General features: G+C 43.2%; 1 protein-coding gene across 2 annotated transcripts in view; it reads left to right on the top strand.

Annotated features, from left to right (window-relative positions):
• Positions 1-16,499, top strand: part of GALNT18 (polypeptide N-acetylgalactosaminyltransferase 18) — a 367,520-nt gene that overhangs the window by 245,536 nt on the left and 105,485 nt on the right. For both annotated transcript variants that reach the window (XM_039471355.2, XM_074401094.1), the window contains exons 5-6: positions 1,490-1,687; positions 6,152-6,266. In XM_039471355.2, the coding sequence (XP_039327289.1) occupies positions 1,490-1,687; positions 6,152-6,266 (313 nt within the window). The remainder of the gene's footprint in view (positions 1-1,489; positions 1,688-6,151; positions 6,267-16,499) is intronic.

Raw genomic sequence — 16,499 nt, 5'->3', positions numbered from 1 at the left:
ACCTTTAGGGTTCAGGGTGTGGTAGAGGGGAGGGGGTAGCCAGGGGTCAATGGGTCAGCACACTGTACCTAATGGGCTGGTGACATCACATGTGACTCTGGCTGGCAGGGTGATCGGGAGAAGGGTACTTGCTAAGGACAAAGCAGAGAGTTCCTGGCTAAGGACAGGATTTCAACACTCAGGAGAGGAGAGCTGGCCAGACACGAGGCAGAAGCCCAGCCTCACAGCCAAGGCCAACACCAAGTGGGCAAAGGTGGGCGAAGGTTGCTCACTGTTGTCACAGGTGCGCTGGGCTTTTCCACTGCCAGACCAGAGGTAGCACTCAGATTCGCCCCATGGTGAAACTGCCTAAGAACATCTTTCTTTCTCTGATCAGAGCTGCTCAGATGCTGGGGGGCAAAGAACCCACCAGAAGGCCCCAGTGGCTGCAGCCAGCCAGGAATAGAGTGGCAGCTGCAGACCTCCCTGCAGGGCTGGAGGGCACAGTGTCACCTGCTGTGTGTAACTTTGCCTGGGCCAGTGACCATGAGTGGCTGGGGCAAGTAGGTGACCACCCTTTGATCAATATGCCTTTTGTCACTGGGGTCTGCTTTCCTGCCCATGTTCCACAGTGCCAGCCTCTGCCTCCCGGGAGTGGGAGAGGAGGGCACTTCAGCAGGAAGGAGCAGCTGGGCACACACACAGCCTGGGCTGGATGCTGCCATAACACACCCAAATTAAGGCTGCAACACAGCCATTTTTTATAGCTGAAGTCCCTGCTTGCCATTTGTGACTATTTAAACGGCATTTTATTTGGATTTATGGCCAGGATAGGAGAGGGACACTTACTATTTCAAGCTGATTTGAATAAACAATTATATACCAAATGTATTATTAATGAGAAGCTTATCATTCCTGTCTGCAAACACATTATTTGCCTGGCGCCTACAGGGGCTCCCTGGGAAAGCCCAAATGCCCCACCCCTCCTTGGGTGGTTGGGGAACCCTTTTTGGGGTGGATGTGGAACAGCTGGCACTCCAAGGCAGCGTCTCGTGGCTGTGGATGTAGGTTTGTTCTCACCTCCTCGTGTCTGCTGTCCTCTTCTGTCTTTTCCTCCAGGTCGATACATAGAATTTTAGCAAAATCAAAGCCCAAGGTGAAAGCTGCTTCTGGAACCTCAGATCTGTTTCTTCTTTTTTAAGTCTTGATTGTTTTTTTCTACTGGAGAAAGGGAAAGCGAGCAGGCACAAGGCTGGCTGGAATAAGAATCTCTCAGCTCAGCTCTGGATATGCGACAGAGTTAGGGAGCCTCTTGCCATCCCAGAAGTCCTCAGGGGATGGGGAGTTGAATAGGGGCTCCTTCCCAGAAGGCAGTGCACCTCTCCATCAGAGGAGATGGCCAGGCGTTGCTTCCTCTTTCTGCTGGGGAGGGACCTTCAGGAGATGCTACTCTGGATTTTTCCAGCTTGGAAACAGTTACCCCCTCTCTGGCTGTCTCCTCTCCGCCCAGGGCTGAACCTGTACTCACCCGCATCAAGGAGAACCGGAAGCGGATCATCTCGCCATCCTTTGATAACATCAAATATGACAACTTTGAGATAGAAGAGTACCCACTGGCTGCACAGGGCTTTGACTGGGAGCTGTGGTGCCGCTACCTAAATCCCCCCAAGGCCTGGTGGAAGCTGGAAAACTCCACAGCCCCAATCAGGTAAGGCAAATCTTTACCTGCAGGTCTCTTTACCTGCGGATCTCTCTGCTTTGGCCTCCAGGCTCATGACCCCCTACTGGCCCAACCCATATTCTCCAACTTGAGCCCCATCGTGGGGATGACGGGGTGGGCAGGGTAGAAAGGAACTGCGGTCTGATCCTCAGTCACTGCCACAGGCTCTGAGGATCTCAAAGTCCACTCACAGCCTCAGAGTTGCCCATTGCCGCACATCACTGTGAGACACCTGCTGGGCGCCGGCCACTTGGGGAGCCAGAGACATCAAGATTTGATTCCCGCTCCCAAATGCCTGGACTCTGGTGAAGACAGACAAAATCAATGGGATAGAAGACAGACAAAATCAATCATTATTCTACTCTGCAGGTAGAAACTGGATTGAAAGTAGGGAAATGCTCTTCAGAGGGTGGCATTTTCACTTGTTTTTGAAGGCAAGCAGGAGATGGCTGGGTTGGGGAATGGACATCTATATGCAAAGTTCATGAACACAGAGAAGGTTCAAAGGGACCAGAAGCAGAAAGTGAGCCAGCAGCCCCCGGCAGTGAGGGTAGAGGGTGGAGAGGCAAGAGCCCACCCCACAGGACAGCGTGTACCGTGAGAACATTTGAGTGTCATTCTGTAAGACTCAGATGGAAGTGACTTCAGACTGCATTTCAAAGATCCCAAGTTCTTTCCTGCCTTTGCAGCCATCTTCCTAGACACAGGAATGATTCCCCTGTGCAGCCTCTGCTTTTAAGGTTCAGGACGTCTCCAGCAGCTGTCCCTGCTAGTTTTGATTTCTGTCCATGTTGATGACAGGGTAGGTGTCTTTATGCTCCCTTTAAAGTCCCGCCCGTTACAAAACAGAAGTTACCAGAAGGTGGCCGAGGGTACAGTTTTTGGAACGAAAGAGGTTAGAAGCTCGTGTTGCTTTGTATTACATGAGGGAGAAAAGGTGTGGAAAATGTAATTGAAACTCAGTGATTATTGCTTAAGATCACATTTCTCCTTGCCGGAAGAAAAAATATATATGCAGACTTAAAACAGGATAGGAGAAAACAGCACCCCACTTTCCTGAAGGTATCTGTTACCTACTCTGCTTGGCTCCTGCCACAATTTTGTGTGGTTAAACCTTTGCGGAGAGTCTGCTATGCAGAGAGTCTCTCACATGCACGGGCTCATTCGATCATCATTGCAACCTGTCGACAGCTCGTGTCTCATTCCTGTTTTACGAGATGAGGAGAGCAAGATGGAGAGGGGAGAAAGGTCCTGCCAAAGACTCCGGGCGGTGGAGCCAGGATCCACCCAGGGCAGCTGGACTCAGTGGCCAGTTTTCAGCCCTCTCAATGGCCACTGCTGAGCTCAGGACCGGTGTAGCTGTTTTCTGCTCCCAGGTCTGATGAACACTGTCGGGGGGAAATATGCCCCCATGCAATGAGCATTCCTGCAGAAGACTGCATTGACATTAACTGTTTCTGTTCTGCTCATCTCTCATTGTACCAGCCCAGTCTTAATCGGCAAGCCTGCATTCCAGGGCCTTGCCGGACAATGTCTTTACCACCGCAAGTTTTCTGTCACCCAATTTTTATCAAAAACTTGGTTGAGGGAAATAACTTTTATGAAAGACTTTTGGAAGAACATTTCTGGTTTTATTCCCAGATGAAGACAGCTCCACAGAAAGCTGTGATTTAGACAAATGTGTCTTGCCCGTCTGAGCTCCCTTTTCTTTCAAGCTATACTTTAGTGCTTTGCCCACACAAGGTATAAGCCATAAAAAGAGCCGAGCAATATCTTCTAGTGTGTTCCAAAGGGATGTCTTTGCAATGGCTGTTCACTAGGTCCCCAGCTGACCCCATCAAGAAAATCCACATGAGAAATTTCTTTCAAACTAACTGCTAGTCAAAGAAAACCTTGCTTTTCCCTGAGCATCAATTAATATGACATCATCACATGAGAACTGTACATTTTGTTTCTAAGACCATGTACGTTCATTTCCACTTTGACCAACAGGAAACTCAAAGGCAAGTTTTCATGTCGACTTTAAGAAACAATTGAGAGGGGACCTTGTTCTGCACATGCATTCCAATTTGTTGCAATCTTTAGGTCTTTCCAGACATTTATCTGTTGATGGTTTTCTATATATTTTAAATTTTCTCATAAGGTATTTCTAATCCTTATAGGAATGAGGCAAGGTGTAAATCAATAACCCTTTCAGGCTGATAGAATCCACTTAATATCCTAGCCAGTTAATAATAAACCACGAGGTGGCCTGTGCTCACCTCAGAGTAACTGTTTCAGATTCTGTTCCTTCCCTGGCTTGAACTGGCAGTTTGAGGAGGGTCCCTTCCTTCCTGTGTGGCCTGTCATGTCCAACACTTAGGAATGCAGAGGCAAAGGCCAAGAACTCACTCTGCTAGCCTGATGTTTCTGAATCGTCGTGCATTTAGAGAGGGGATCCTGTAGACTCCAGTGCACAACTGCATCTTTTTAAATGACGTTTTGAGTGCCAGTTACGTCCCAGAGGCTCTCAAGTGCTTTAATTTAGTTCACATGAGGTTAGAATGGATCCTATGCTACCGATATGGAATCCTAGGCTCAGAGAAACCAGGGAACTTCTCTTAGAGACATGCAGCCAGAAGGGGGGATTTTTCCCTAGGAATTACCTCTAAGGCCTGGCTTCAGTTACCTCCACCAGAGCAGGGTCTCAGTCTGCTTTAGGAGTGGCTGATTACCTTCCCAGGATGCCCTGGTCAACATGGTGAAACCCCATCTCTACTAAAAATACAAAAAATTAGCTGGGCATGGTGGTGCATGCCTGTAATCCCAGCTACTCAGGAGGCTGAGGCAGGAGAATTGCCTGAACCCAGGAGGCGGAGGTTGCGGTGAGCCGAGATCGCGCCATTGCACTCCAGCCTGGGTAACAAGAGCGAAACTCCATCTCAAAAAAAACAAAAAACCTTCCCAGGATGCCTGCAGGTCTATGAGGATGAAGCCATTTGGAATACAATGCAGTGATTTGAAAGGAAGAGAGACAGTGGCTCCAGGATGCCAGTCTCTGCCTGAGCAGCCTCCTGTATCAGCATTCCCCAGGGAAATGGCCTGCAAAATTGCCTTTTCTCCACCTTGATGAGTTTCCATTTTTAAAGATGGGTTCATTTACATGTGATTGACTGACAGTTTTCTCATCACTTTATTTCTCCTTTTATTCCCCACTCCCACCAAGTCTGCCAGCCAGGCAAGGGCTAGAAATGGTGGCAATATGCAGTAGAGCAATTCAACGTCACTGCATAAGCAGGGCTCTCAGCAGAGAAGCAGCCCCACGCTCTCATGCCGACACCTCATGTGAATCGTTCTCTGTGAGGTACTGCACTGGGTGTCTGTGTGTAGCTGGTGAGACCCCAGCTCACAGCCCACAAGGAAGGAAAAGCCTTCTAGCTCCTGGACCCCATAGCTGTTGCCAGGTTGTTCCAGCCTAAGACCCCTGTTGAATTCCAGACCCAGGCCATCTAGCTAAGCTCCGCCTGTTGGGTATCTCCTCCTGGTGTCACACAGGTACCTTAAGATCAGTTTTCCCATCACCAGTGCTTCTTTCTTTTGAAGCCAACTTCTCCTATGCCAGTGGTATTAATGAGCGGCCCTCAAACCACTGTCACCTGAACCAGAAAGCCAGACTGCATCCAGCTTCCTCCCCCTTTCTCACCCTTGTGAGAAAGTTTACCTGTTTTGAAGTTCTGCTGATTTCACTTCAAAATCTGTCTTTAAACAATTCCCGTCTCTGTTCCTGGTACTCTGACTCAGCTCTCCATCATTTCTCACCTGGATACAGCAATGCGCTTCCCAACTGGGCCCCTCAATTCTCACCCATTCCTCTCTGGTCAGTCACCCACAGTTGCCTGACTATTCTTTTTAAAAACATGAATCTGCTCACACCACTGTCCTGCTTAAAATTCCTCATGGACACCTATTTACCTGCAGATAAAATTCAATTTTTTTACCCTGCCACCCAAAGCCTTTTACAACCTGGTCCCAGCTGATCTTTCTAAGTGGACCAAGGATAACATACAGATCCCAAGTTGAGGAAGGGTGACAAAGCTGGTATGCGTTCCCAAGTAGGAACAGAGACTGGCTGTGCAGAGATCAGGGTCAGGACAGCTAGAGATACAGTCAGTCTAGACTGGCAGGCTGAGCACCACTTCTCAGGGCTACCACACACACAAGCACCACTCCGGTAACAGCCTATCCCAAGACGGCAGCTGTCTGGCCACTGCCCTGATGAAACAGCCTTTCTGGAGTGGTTGGGTAAGGCCAGACCCAGGGGCCACTCCAAGAGCAAGACTCACACTGGCTCTGGCAGCAAAGGAAGGAAGAGAACCAGATCCTCCTGATAGGCAGGCCCTACTGCTCTTACTCCTGGGACAGCCTCACCAGACAGCCTCTCTGCTCACCACCGGTCCTTCCCTTCCCCTGCAGGAGCCCTGCCCTCATTGGCTGCTTCATTGTGGACCGGCAGTACTTCCAGGAGATCGGCCTGCTGGACGAAGGCATGGAAGTCTACGGGGGCGAGAATGTGGAGCTTGGGATCAGGGTGAGTGGGGCTTCTCACTTGAAGGGCTTGGCTCAGCTCCCACCAGGGTGAATGAGTCTAGGGGTAGAGAAACGGGGCTTAAGGTTGAAAGTAACAAACTGATTCTGAATGTCCGGTCCTGAACCCTGGTCCGCATGTGTGTGATTGGGACTGGAAAGACACAGGGTGGAGCCTCTTGACTTTTCAGGGAGAAGAGAACTTCAGAAGCTGCTTGGCTGGGTGTGGGAGCATAGGAGAGTTAAGCTCCCAACTCAAGGGAATAGCGTCTTTTAAAATCAAACTGAGGTCCATCAGAGTGAGCAAAGGCGTGCTCCAGGAAGCAGTAGCAGGCATCCAGGGTGGCTGGACAGGAGTGACCCTGAGTCAGTTCCCCTTGGGATTTCTCACTCTGACACTCTGTCTTCCCCACAGTGGCCCATAGAACATTCCCAAAGATTTTGTTAAGAGAGAGCCCAGGGAAATGTAAACAGCAAGACATGTACATCTTTACAAGGGTGTGTAAACAGCAAGATGCAGCCAGGCTCACTGCAGGCTGCTTTCCCACCACAGACTCTAGCCAGACCCGCAGCCCGTTCCTGCCTCACACCATTCTCCTGCCCCAACGTACAGGGTTTTTTCCAGCAATCAACTCATGGTGTGGATCCCAAGAGGCTCTTTGATTTTTCTCATCTTCCGGGAACATTTCCTAGGCTTCCTGGCTCTTTCCCCTTGGCTTGTGAAAACACAAACCTATTTAAAGCGCTCTCTCCTATCTGAGGTTCCTGTTCGGTCCCCTGGAGTTAGGCAGGAATGTGATGATGGATACAATGAGAGATCTTGTCCTAGAAGGAAGCCTGCCCACCTCTATGACCAGGGAGTGTCCCTGGCTAACCCAGCATTGGAGCTGCAAGGTGTCCTCCCCCGGCTGTCTTCTCCATGGGGAACTCTCAGCAGCCAGCCACCCCCACATGCTGCAGGCTTGCTGATGCTGGTGAGAACCCTGTGCCTACTGGCATCCATAGGGCTCATCTGAGATACTGCACCGCACGCCAGCCTGTTCACACACCTGTGCAGACCTCATCTGGCTGATTCCACCTACAGGCTCTACTCTGGCACCTGGCCTTAGTGTCTGCATCAGCGGTCTCCAAATCTTGATTCTAATTCCCACTGAAGGATTGCAGCGTGGATGCACCCTCCTCTCACCTCTAACCTCCTTCAACCTCCCACCCCACCAGGCAGGCAACTGGCCCTGGATGGCCCTTGCCCCTCACCTGAGGGGGAGAGTGGGCGCTCGCAATGAACATCTCACAATGTCTGCACTGACCTGACAGGCACTGTGTGGGGCCCGACTCATCACCCAGACTTAATACTAGGGCTTTGAAGACTGGCGATATGAACAGCCTGTCTGAAGCTGAGCTTAGAAAACACTTCCAGACACCTGTATTCACTGAAACCCTGAGAAATTGCTTTGGAAGCAGTCAAAATGCATGGGCTTATTGGGGAGCTAATATATTCATAGAGGACAGCCCCTACGTAATCACCCTGGTTTCTGCAGCTCTCTACATCGGCCGTTTATTACCCATTTGTGTCCTCACCATCTCATTTCAGCACTGCTCCTGGATAAATGCTCACCCCAAACATAATATTTTTCATGAGGAGCTGCTGTAAGGAATTTTCTGAGTGGGTTGGACCGCCTCCATTCACTTGTGTTCTCTGGGTAAAAATGTGCAGGAATGGAGAAAGGAATTAGATTTGTGAACTCTGCTTCCAACCTGTGTGTGTGTCAATCACAGAGTGGAGATTTCTGGCTTTTCCTTCCTTAGATTACAGAGTTATAAAGCTATTCTGGAGTGCGGGCCTGGGTGAGGCTCTCAAATGCAAGTTAAAATGTCTCTGGGTGGTTTCGTGTACAGAGTTTAAAATACAGTTCACAATGTTATCTGGGTTTTTTTTCACTCCATGTCTTCCCTCTCAGTTGACAGAGAGGAAGTGTCGTTGGAGTTGAATAACGGGTGTCATTTAAAGCAGAGACCCGACAAGCTGTTAGCTGACAACACTGAGTACAAACAGGAGGGATGAGTTCATTTGAATTCCAGTTCCCCCTTCAAGGGTTACAGAACCACTGATCATCGCCAAAACAGATTTTCTCCTTTTGTATGGTTATTAGTATTTGTCTTTCTTCCATGTTTTATGAGTTAACTTCTCAATGGTTCAGTTTCTTCATCTATAAAGTAGCATGCCTGCCCTAATTCTACCATAGGATTGTATATAAACATAAAAGGCATCACTTTTTACCCTTTGCTTGAGCAGAAGCCAATTATTCAAAATCCTTACCTATTTGGAACACAGAAAGAGAGTTGTTTGCACAGTTACTAAATGTCTGCTTTGTGCATGGGTTATACTGACACTTATGTCATCCATCCACAAAACACCCTAAAAAGACTATTACTGTAATAGTGGTTTTTTTTCCAGATGATACTGTGAAATTAGGAGCTTACATATATTCTCAAGGTCATGTACCTCGTAAGAGGTAGAAAAAGGATTACACCCCAGATCTTTATGACTTGAGGACTAGACAGACACAGTGATCTAGGGATAAAAGTACTTTGCACACCGTCCCAAAAAAGACATTGCAACATCTATGCAGTAATTTTCTTCTACTTTATTCACAATTATGTTGACTGAGTACCTATTTAAAGCCTTACTCTTATTTTGTATTCTGTTTTTTTTTTTCTTTCCTCATTTGTAAGTCTGCAGCACAATAAGAAAAAGGAAGGAGCTGCTGTGGCCAAGCACAATGAAATGAGAGAGAAATAAGAGCTGACATTGCATGGAAAACAGAAAGATTATATAAATGATAATTGTAAAAGTGCTAGAATGTGTAAGAAAACATTTAAGGGCTGGCAAGGGATTGGAATTGTTAGAGACTGTCATGGTTTGAACTGAGTGCCCCCCACCCCAATATGTCCTAACCTCCTGTGAATGTGATCTCATTTGGAAATGGGGTCCTTGCAGATGAAGCCAAAGTTAAGATAAAGTTGTAATGGATTAGGGTGGGCCCTAATCCAACATGACTGATATCCTTATAAGAACAGAAAAATTTGGTCACAGACAGACATAAAGGAAAGATGGCCATGTGAGGGTGGAGGTAGAGATTGGAGTTATGATGGCAAAAGCTCAGGAACACCTGGGGCTATCGAAAGCTGGAACAGGCAAAAAAGGAGCCTTCCCTTAAGTGTCTGGAGGGAACACAGCCCAGTCAATATGTTGATTTCAGAGTTCTGGCCTCCAGAACTCTGAGAGAATAGATTTATGCTGTTTCAGGTGATCCAGATTGTGATACCTTGTTATAAAAGCCCCAGGAAACCAACATAGGGACCACAACAGGAAGCTGAAGTAGGAACCTGAAGAAAAGTTGAGGCTATTCCATTTGGAGAACATGGTGACATTTAAGTTTATGTTTTCTCAGCTTCATAGAATACAGAACAGAAAGCCTAAGTCTTGCCTTACTTCTCATAAAGCTGGGACTCCAAAGGCCTGTTTTCTCATATAAAATAGAAATCCTCTCTGGAGAAAGAGCTTTTTAACCCAGGCCACAAAATTCCCACAGGGAGAGTTTCAAGGAATATGAATTCACAGTTTTTAAAAAATCGCAAAACAGACAAGGGAAAAAGAAAGTAACAAGAGCAAACACCAGCAAAATCCGTGGATGGCCAAATCAGATCTACGAAGTCTTCAACTGTTGAATCTATCAGACACAAAATATAAAGTAGGTTATTTATACATTTAGAAAAATAAAAGAAGAGATTGAAAATATGAATAAGAAGCAAGATACTATAAAAATAATCAGTCATAGTAGGATAAAAATGGAATTTCAAAGATGAAAAATGTAAAAATGGCAATTAAAAGCTCAATGAGTGGGCAGAATAGCTACATGAACACTGTTAAGGAATAAAATTAAGAAACCGGAAAACAGATATAAAGAAATTATTCAAAATCAGCCCAAAGGACCCAGAAAAAATTGTGAAAAAATACTGAAAGACATGTAGAATTGAGATTGTGGATGTAATATCTTAAAACTCCAAATGGAGATGATCATTTTTTTTCCAGTGAAGATTTCTATTTCATACTGAGAAAACGGTATGGAGGGTTAGGCAAAAAACATATTTAAATAAATGATGGCTTAAAACTTTCCCAAACTGATAAAAGACACCAATGTTCAGACTTAAGAAGTCATCCCGTCCAAAGCAAGGTAAATATAAAGATATCCTCATTTAGATATAACATACAGGAATTACAAAATATCAAAGACAAAAGATCTTACAGCAGTCAGAGAGAAAAGATAGATGACCTGAAAGTCAATAATAATTAGAATAACAGCCGACCTTTCAACTGTAACAATGAAACTCAGAAGACTATGATATAATGTCTTCAATATACTGAGAGAAAATAATTGTCAACCTGTAAGTGTATGCCCAATAAAAACATCATTCAAAAACTAGGATAAAATAAAGTCATCTTCAGATACACAAAAACTGATAGCATTTGCCATTAACAAATACTCACTAAAATAAATTATGAATTATACACTTCAGGCTTAAGAAAAAAAGATCCCAGAAGGAAGTCTGAGACAAAAGAAGCTGAATAACCTCAAAAAGTGGTAAATATGCAAGTACATATAAAGAAATATTGACAATAAATAATACAAGAGTAGTATCTTGTAGAGTTATTAAAACAATAATGTATGATGACAGTAGCATATAAGTTGGGAAGGAGTGATGGAATCAAGATGTTCTAAAATGCCTACATTGTTAATGAGGACAGAAAGGATATTGTTTAACTTTAAATTTTGGTAACTTAAGTAAATATGTTAGAATTTCCAGGGAAGTCATGAAACTCATAAATATAGAAAGTAAAACTTCCAAAGTAGTAGAGGGGAAAAAAAAATAGAGTGTTAAAGTATTATGCAAGAGGGAAGTAGAAATAAAGACCACGCAAAGAAGAAACATACAATAGGATGATTAAAACAAAACCCAAATAGGGGCTGGGCGCATTGGCTCACTGTAATCCCAGCACCTTGGGAGGCCAAGGCGGCTGGATCACCTGAGGTTGGGAGTTCAAAATCAGCCTGACCGACATGGAGAAACCCTGTCTCTACTAAAAATACAAAAACTAGCTGGGGGTGTTGCTGCATGCCTGTAATCCCAGCTACTCAGGAAGCTGAGGCAGGAAATCACTTAAACCCATGAGACAGTACTTGCAGTGAGCTGAGATGGCGCCATTGCACTCCAGCCTGGGCAACAAGAGTGAAGCTTCATCTCAAAAAGAAAAAAAAAAAAAAGAAAAGAAAAAGAAAACCCCCAAATATGTCAGTAAATGTGGTACAATTACATGTACAAAGTAGAAGACAAGTAATTTTAGAGTATATTTATCTTTTTAATAGCTACTTATAAGAACTATGCCTGAAACATAATTCAGAAATGTTGAAATCTTAAAGGATTGAAAAGTCATAACAGGCAGATTCCAATCAAAAGAAACTTGCAGTAGTTATGTTAACATTAGAAAAGAAAGACTGTAATCCCAGCACTTTGGGAGGCCGAGGCGGGTGGATCACGAGGTCAAGAGATCGAGACCATCCTGGTCAACAAGGTGAAACCCTGTCTCTACTAAAAATACAAAAAAATCAGCTGGGCATAGTGGTGTGTGCCTGTAATCCCAGCTACTCAGGAGGCTGAGGCAGGAGAATTGCCTGAACCCAGGAGACGGAGGTTGCGGTGAGCCGAGATCGTGCCATTGCACTCCAGCCTGGGTAACAAGAGCGAAACTCCGTCTCAAAAAAAAAAAAAAAAAAAAGAAAGAAAGAAAGAAAAGAAAGATTGTTACAATATGCTTTAGTATAAGTAAAGAATATTTCTACAAAATGTTAAATGTACAATTCATTAAGAATATATAACAGTTACAAACTTTTATTCACCTAAGTGCATGACCATAATTTATATAAGGAAAAATTGACAGAATTACAAGGATACATTAACAGCTCCACTAACATAGTCAAGAATTTTAATAAGTTTTCCCAAGTAGTTGATAGACCAACACAATTAACAGTTTGAAGCTAATGGGCACGTATAGAACACTGCATCTAACAACTGCTAAACACACATTCTTTCCCAAGAATTCATGGAATGTTTATGAAAGTTGACCACACACTGATGTATAAAGCAGGAGTCAACGAATTTAAGGGATTAGCATCATATAAAACTTGTTCTGAATTAATTTAGAAATTCACAACCAAAAATTATAGATAAGAGTCATATTTTTAGATGTTGTGAAACACACTTCTAAATAATTTATAGGTCAAGTAAGAAATTATACTAAACATTTGAAAATATTTTGAACTGAGTGATAAATATACTACATATTACAGTATGTGAAATATAGCTAAAATGACACTTAAGAGAAATTATATAGCATCACTTATGCAAAAAGAAAATTTAAAATTTAATGAGCTATGTATACAATATAAACCATTAGAAAAATATCAGAATAAAAATGGTAGATGACAATAATAAAGAACAGAAATTAATGAAACAGACTAATAAAGCCAAAGCTTGGTTCTTTGAAAATACAAATCAAATTGACAAACCTGTATCAAGAAAGAACAAATAAGCAACATTGGGAATGGAAAAGGGGACATTTCTGCAGACAATATATGCTCAAAAGGTAAGAGTATATTATGAACAAGTTTATGACAAAATTTGAAAACTTAAAAGCACAAATTTATAGAAAAACATGGTTTCCATAAACTGAGACAGAAAGTTTTAAAAAACAAAATTGTCCTATAACCATTAAAACAATTACATCAGTATTTTAAAATGTTCTCACAAATAAAAAGTAGGATGTACTGGTTTTATCATCAAACGCTGCCAAACTTTCAAGGAACAGAAGTATTTCAAACTTAGACAAATTATTTGAACCTAAAGAGTATGGAATAGGTAGCAGTTGTCCAGCAGCATAGCAGCCTGCATCTTTTTCTTCTAGAGCTAAGCAGATCCTAGGTTTACAGCACAACACAGTATAGCCGTTGTTAATGATCTTAATAACAGTCCTGAGTCATCAAAAAGGTCTCCATTGTATTCTGCATACATATTCAATAAGACAAAAAATACATACACGTAAGTAAAGATTTCTATGGAAAATGCAAAACTTGTTAAACTTCTGATACTGAAATAGGCAACTTCTCAGTTGTATGGAATGGACAAGGGGAAATTGATTAGAAAACCTGACCTATTTATTATGCTTTAAGTTCAATTCCATTCTTTAATATTAATATTTGCTGTCTTCATCTTTCTGGAACGGAAACCAAAAAAGTAGGGGGTGGTGGGGAAGAATGCCACTACAACCACAGCCAGTGCCCCACCTGTGGTGTCCAGAGCAGGCAACCTGAGAAAAGACCCCTCTTCTCTCCATCCTTGCTCCAGCTGTGGATGACTCCTGACTGGATTGAGTTGTTAGAAACGTATTAGAGAGAAGAGAGTCTCCCAGAAAGAACTTGCTGTTGGAAAGACACTCACTTGAACACATCTGCAAGTCACTGACTTCTTCTCTTAATATCTTATGTTTTACCCCCTTGGGGTTTCTTATTGACGTTTTAGAATCTGTCTTGGGATATTCATAATCATTTGCCTCTTTAGAATATGATCTGTTATTATAATGACACTTAAACAGATGTTTCATTTTCCAGGATGACCTTTTACTATCTGCTCCTAAGACTAGACGGTTGTTTTTATTCTTCATTCCCTAGAGCCAGCTTGTCCCTTTTAACTGCTTCTTCTAACCCTCATCACAAGATCTGACTGGGCGTAGAATCCCTCACTGTGAGTGATTCTGCCCCTCTCCCTATGTAGCTGAGCAACAACTAGGACAAGAGAAAGTGCAGGTGACTGGCTCCACTCTGGGCCTTGGAAGCACCAGGGAATCATTGAAGGTTTCCTTATCTGGCTAGCCTTATGTAATAGCTTAATAAAGCAGAAATATGCATCTGAGATTTCTCAGTACCTTGGACAGTGACTTTATTCTAAACTCACGAAGTCTTTCTGTTGTCCTAGTCTACCAGTTTTCATCCCCTTTTTTAGGTTTTCTTTCTTAATCTTGGAGAACCTAATACCTATACATGCCCTGACAAAATGCCAATGGCTATTCCAAAGGGCATGAGGGATGAAATAGGCAAAGAAGGCGTGGACAAAATAGAAGGCGTATACTTCAAAAATTGCAAAGTCACCAGATATCAAACATCCCCGGCTGGGCGTAGTGGCTCACACCTGTAATGCCAGCACTTTGGGTGGCTGAGGTGGGTGGATGACGAGGTCAGGAGTTCAAGACCAGTCTGACCAACATGGTGAAACTCCGTCTCTACTAAAAATACAAAAATTAGCCAGGTGTGGTGGCATGCGCCTGTAATAATCCCAGCTACTTAGGAGGCCGAGTCAGAATAGCTTGAACCCGGGAGGTGTAAGTTTTAGTGAGCCGAGATCAAGCCACTGCCCTCCAGCCTGGGCGACACAGTGAGACTCTGTCTCAAAACAAACAAAAAAGCCCTTAGCCCCTTCACTGGGTTTGTCTGCTTGCTTCTATATCGGCTAAATAACAATGGCAGTACCTTCCATCTATATTTTCAAAATTCTTTCCCTACAGTTATCCTATTTATTGTACACAGCAATCAAATGCTGTAGGCAAGCCAGAGATTATTATCCTAATAGTGTTATATGATTAAAAATGTTTATGTTGGCCCAAAATTAATTCATTCTTATGCTTTATTATCTCATTATTATGATCATTATTCTTCACAATAAAGATAACAGGAAGAAATTAAGTACTTCATAAAGTTCTCTATAGAAGCGTATCATATTTATTATACATCTAGATACATATGTGCATAAAAATACTACCACACATTTTATATAGTGCTTTACTTTTTAAAGTACACATTAATTAGTATGTATTACAGTCCTGTTTAATTTTTATTCAAATGACACCCAGAAATCTGTGTTGTAAGCTAAGAAAACTGACTCAACCTAACTTAAAGAGAAAGGAAATTTATTGGAAGGACATGAGTATCAAACATTTAATTTCTTTTTCAAAGAAGCAGATTCAGAAAACAAGCAAAAGCAAGGGAGGCTGAACCTGCAGCCACAGCCACATGGTCATAATCATGTATTTGGGATAATACTGTGTGACTAGATGACTGGATGGTCCTACCACCAGATACTAGATGCTGTTGTTTGGGTTTTGGTGACATTCACAAAGATTGGAAGTCCTGAGTGAGAGCACACAATTAGCTAAATCTAGGTTTATGTACATACCTTTGCTTCCAGGGTACAGTGACAAGTCATATTTGGCTCTTTTCAGTTTCTGCAGAAACTGAAATCCAAGAAATACACATGACATGGTTTCTCTTATGGGAAATGGAGTTTGAAACTGGTTTTGTCTGTCCTCTAAAACAAGTAATATACTATGTAGGTATTGTTCTTCATATTCCACATACTTTATCATAAAAGAGACTTGAACAAACTCTTTATTGAAATGCAAATCAAAACCACAATGAGATACCATCTCATGCCAGTCAGAATGGTGATTATTAAAAAGTCAGGAAACAATAGATGCTCATGAGGCTGTGGAGAAATAGGAATGCTTATACACTGGGAATGTAAATTAGTTCAACCATTGTGGAAGATAGTATGGTGATTCATCGAAGATATAGAACCAGAAATACCATTTGACCCAGCAATCCAATTAGTTGGTATATACTCAAAGGAATAGAAATCATTCTCTTATAAAGACACAGCACTTGTATGTTTATGGCAGCACTATTCACAATAGCAAAGACATGGAACCAACCCAGATGCCCATCAATGATAGACTGGATTTTTAAAATGTTGTACATATACACTGTGAATACGATGCAGCCAAGGAATGAGACCACGTCCTTTGCAGGGACGTGGATGAAGCTGGAAGCCATCATCCTCAGCAAACTAATACAGAAACAGAAAACCAAACACTGCATGTTCTCACTCATAAGTGGAAGTTGAACATTAAGAATGCATGGACACAGAGTGGGGAACAACACACACCAGGGCCTGTTGGGGGGTGGGGCTTGAGGGGAAGGAACTTAGAGAACAGGTCAATAGGTGCAGCAAACGACCATGGCACACGTATACTTATGTGACAAACCTGCATGCTCTCTGCACATGTATCCTG

The sequence above is a fragment of the Saimiri boliviensis genome, chromosome 6 (assembly GCF_048565385.1).
Source record: "Saimiri boliviensis isolate mSaiBol1 chromosome 6, mSaiBol1.pri, whole genome shotgun sequence".
In the NCBI taxonomy this organism is placed as follows: domain Eukaryota; kingdom Metazoa; phylum Chordata; class Mammalia; order Primates; family Cebidae; genus Saimiri; species Saimiri boliviensis.
The sequence above is the reverse complement of the archived record's forward strand: the minus strand, read 5'-3'. Positions and strand labels throughout refer to the sequence as shown.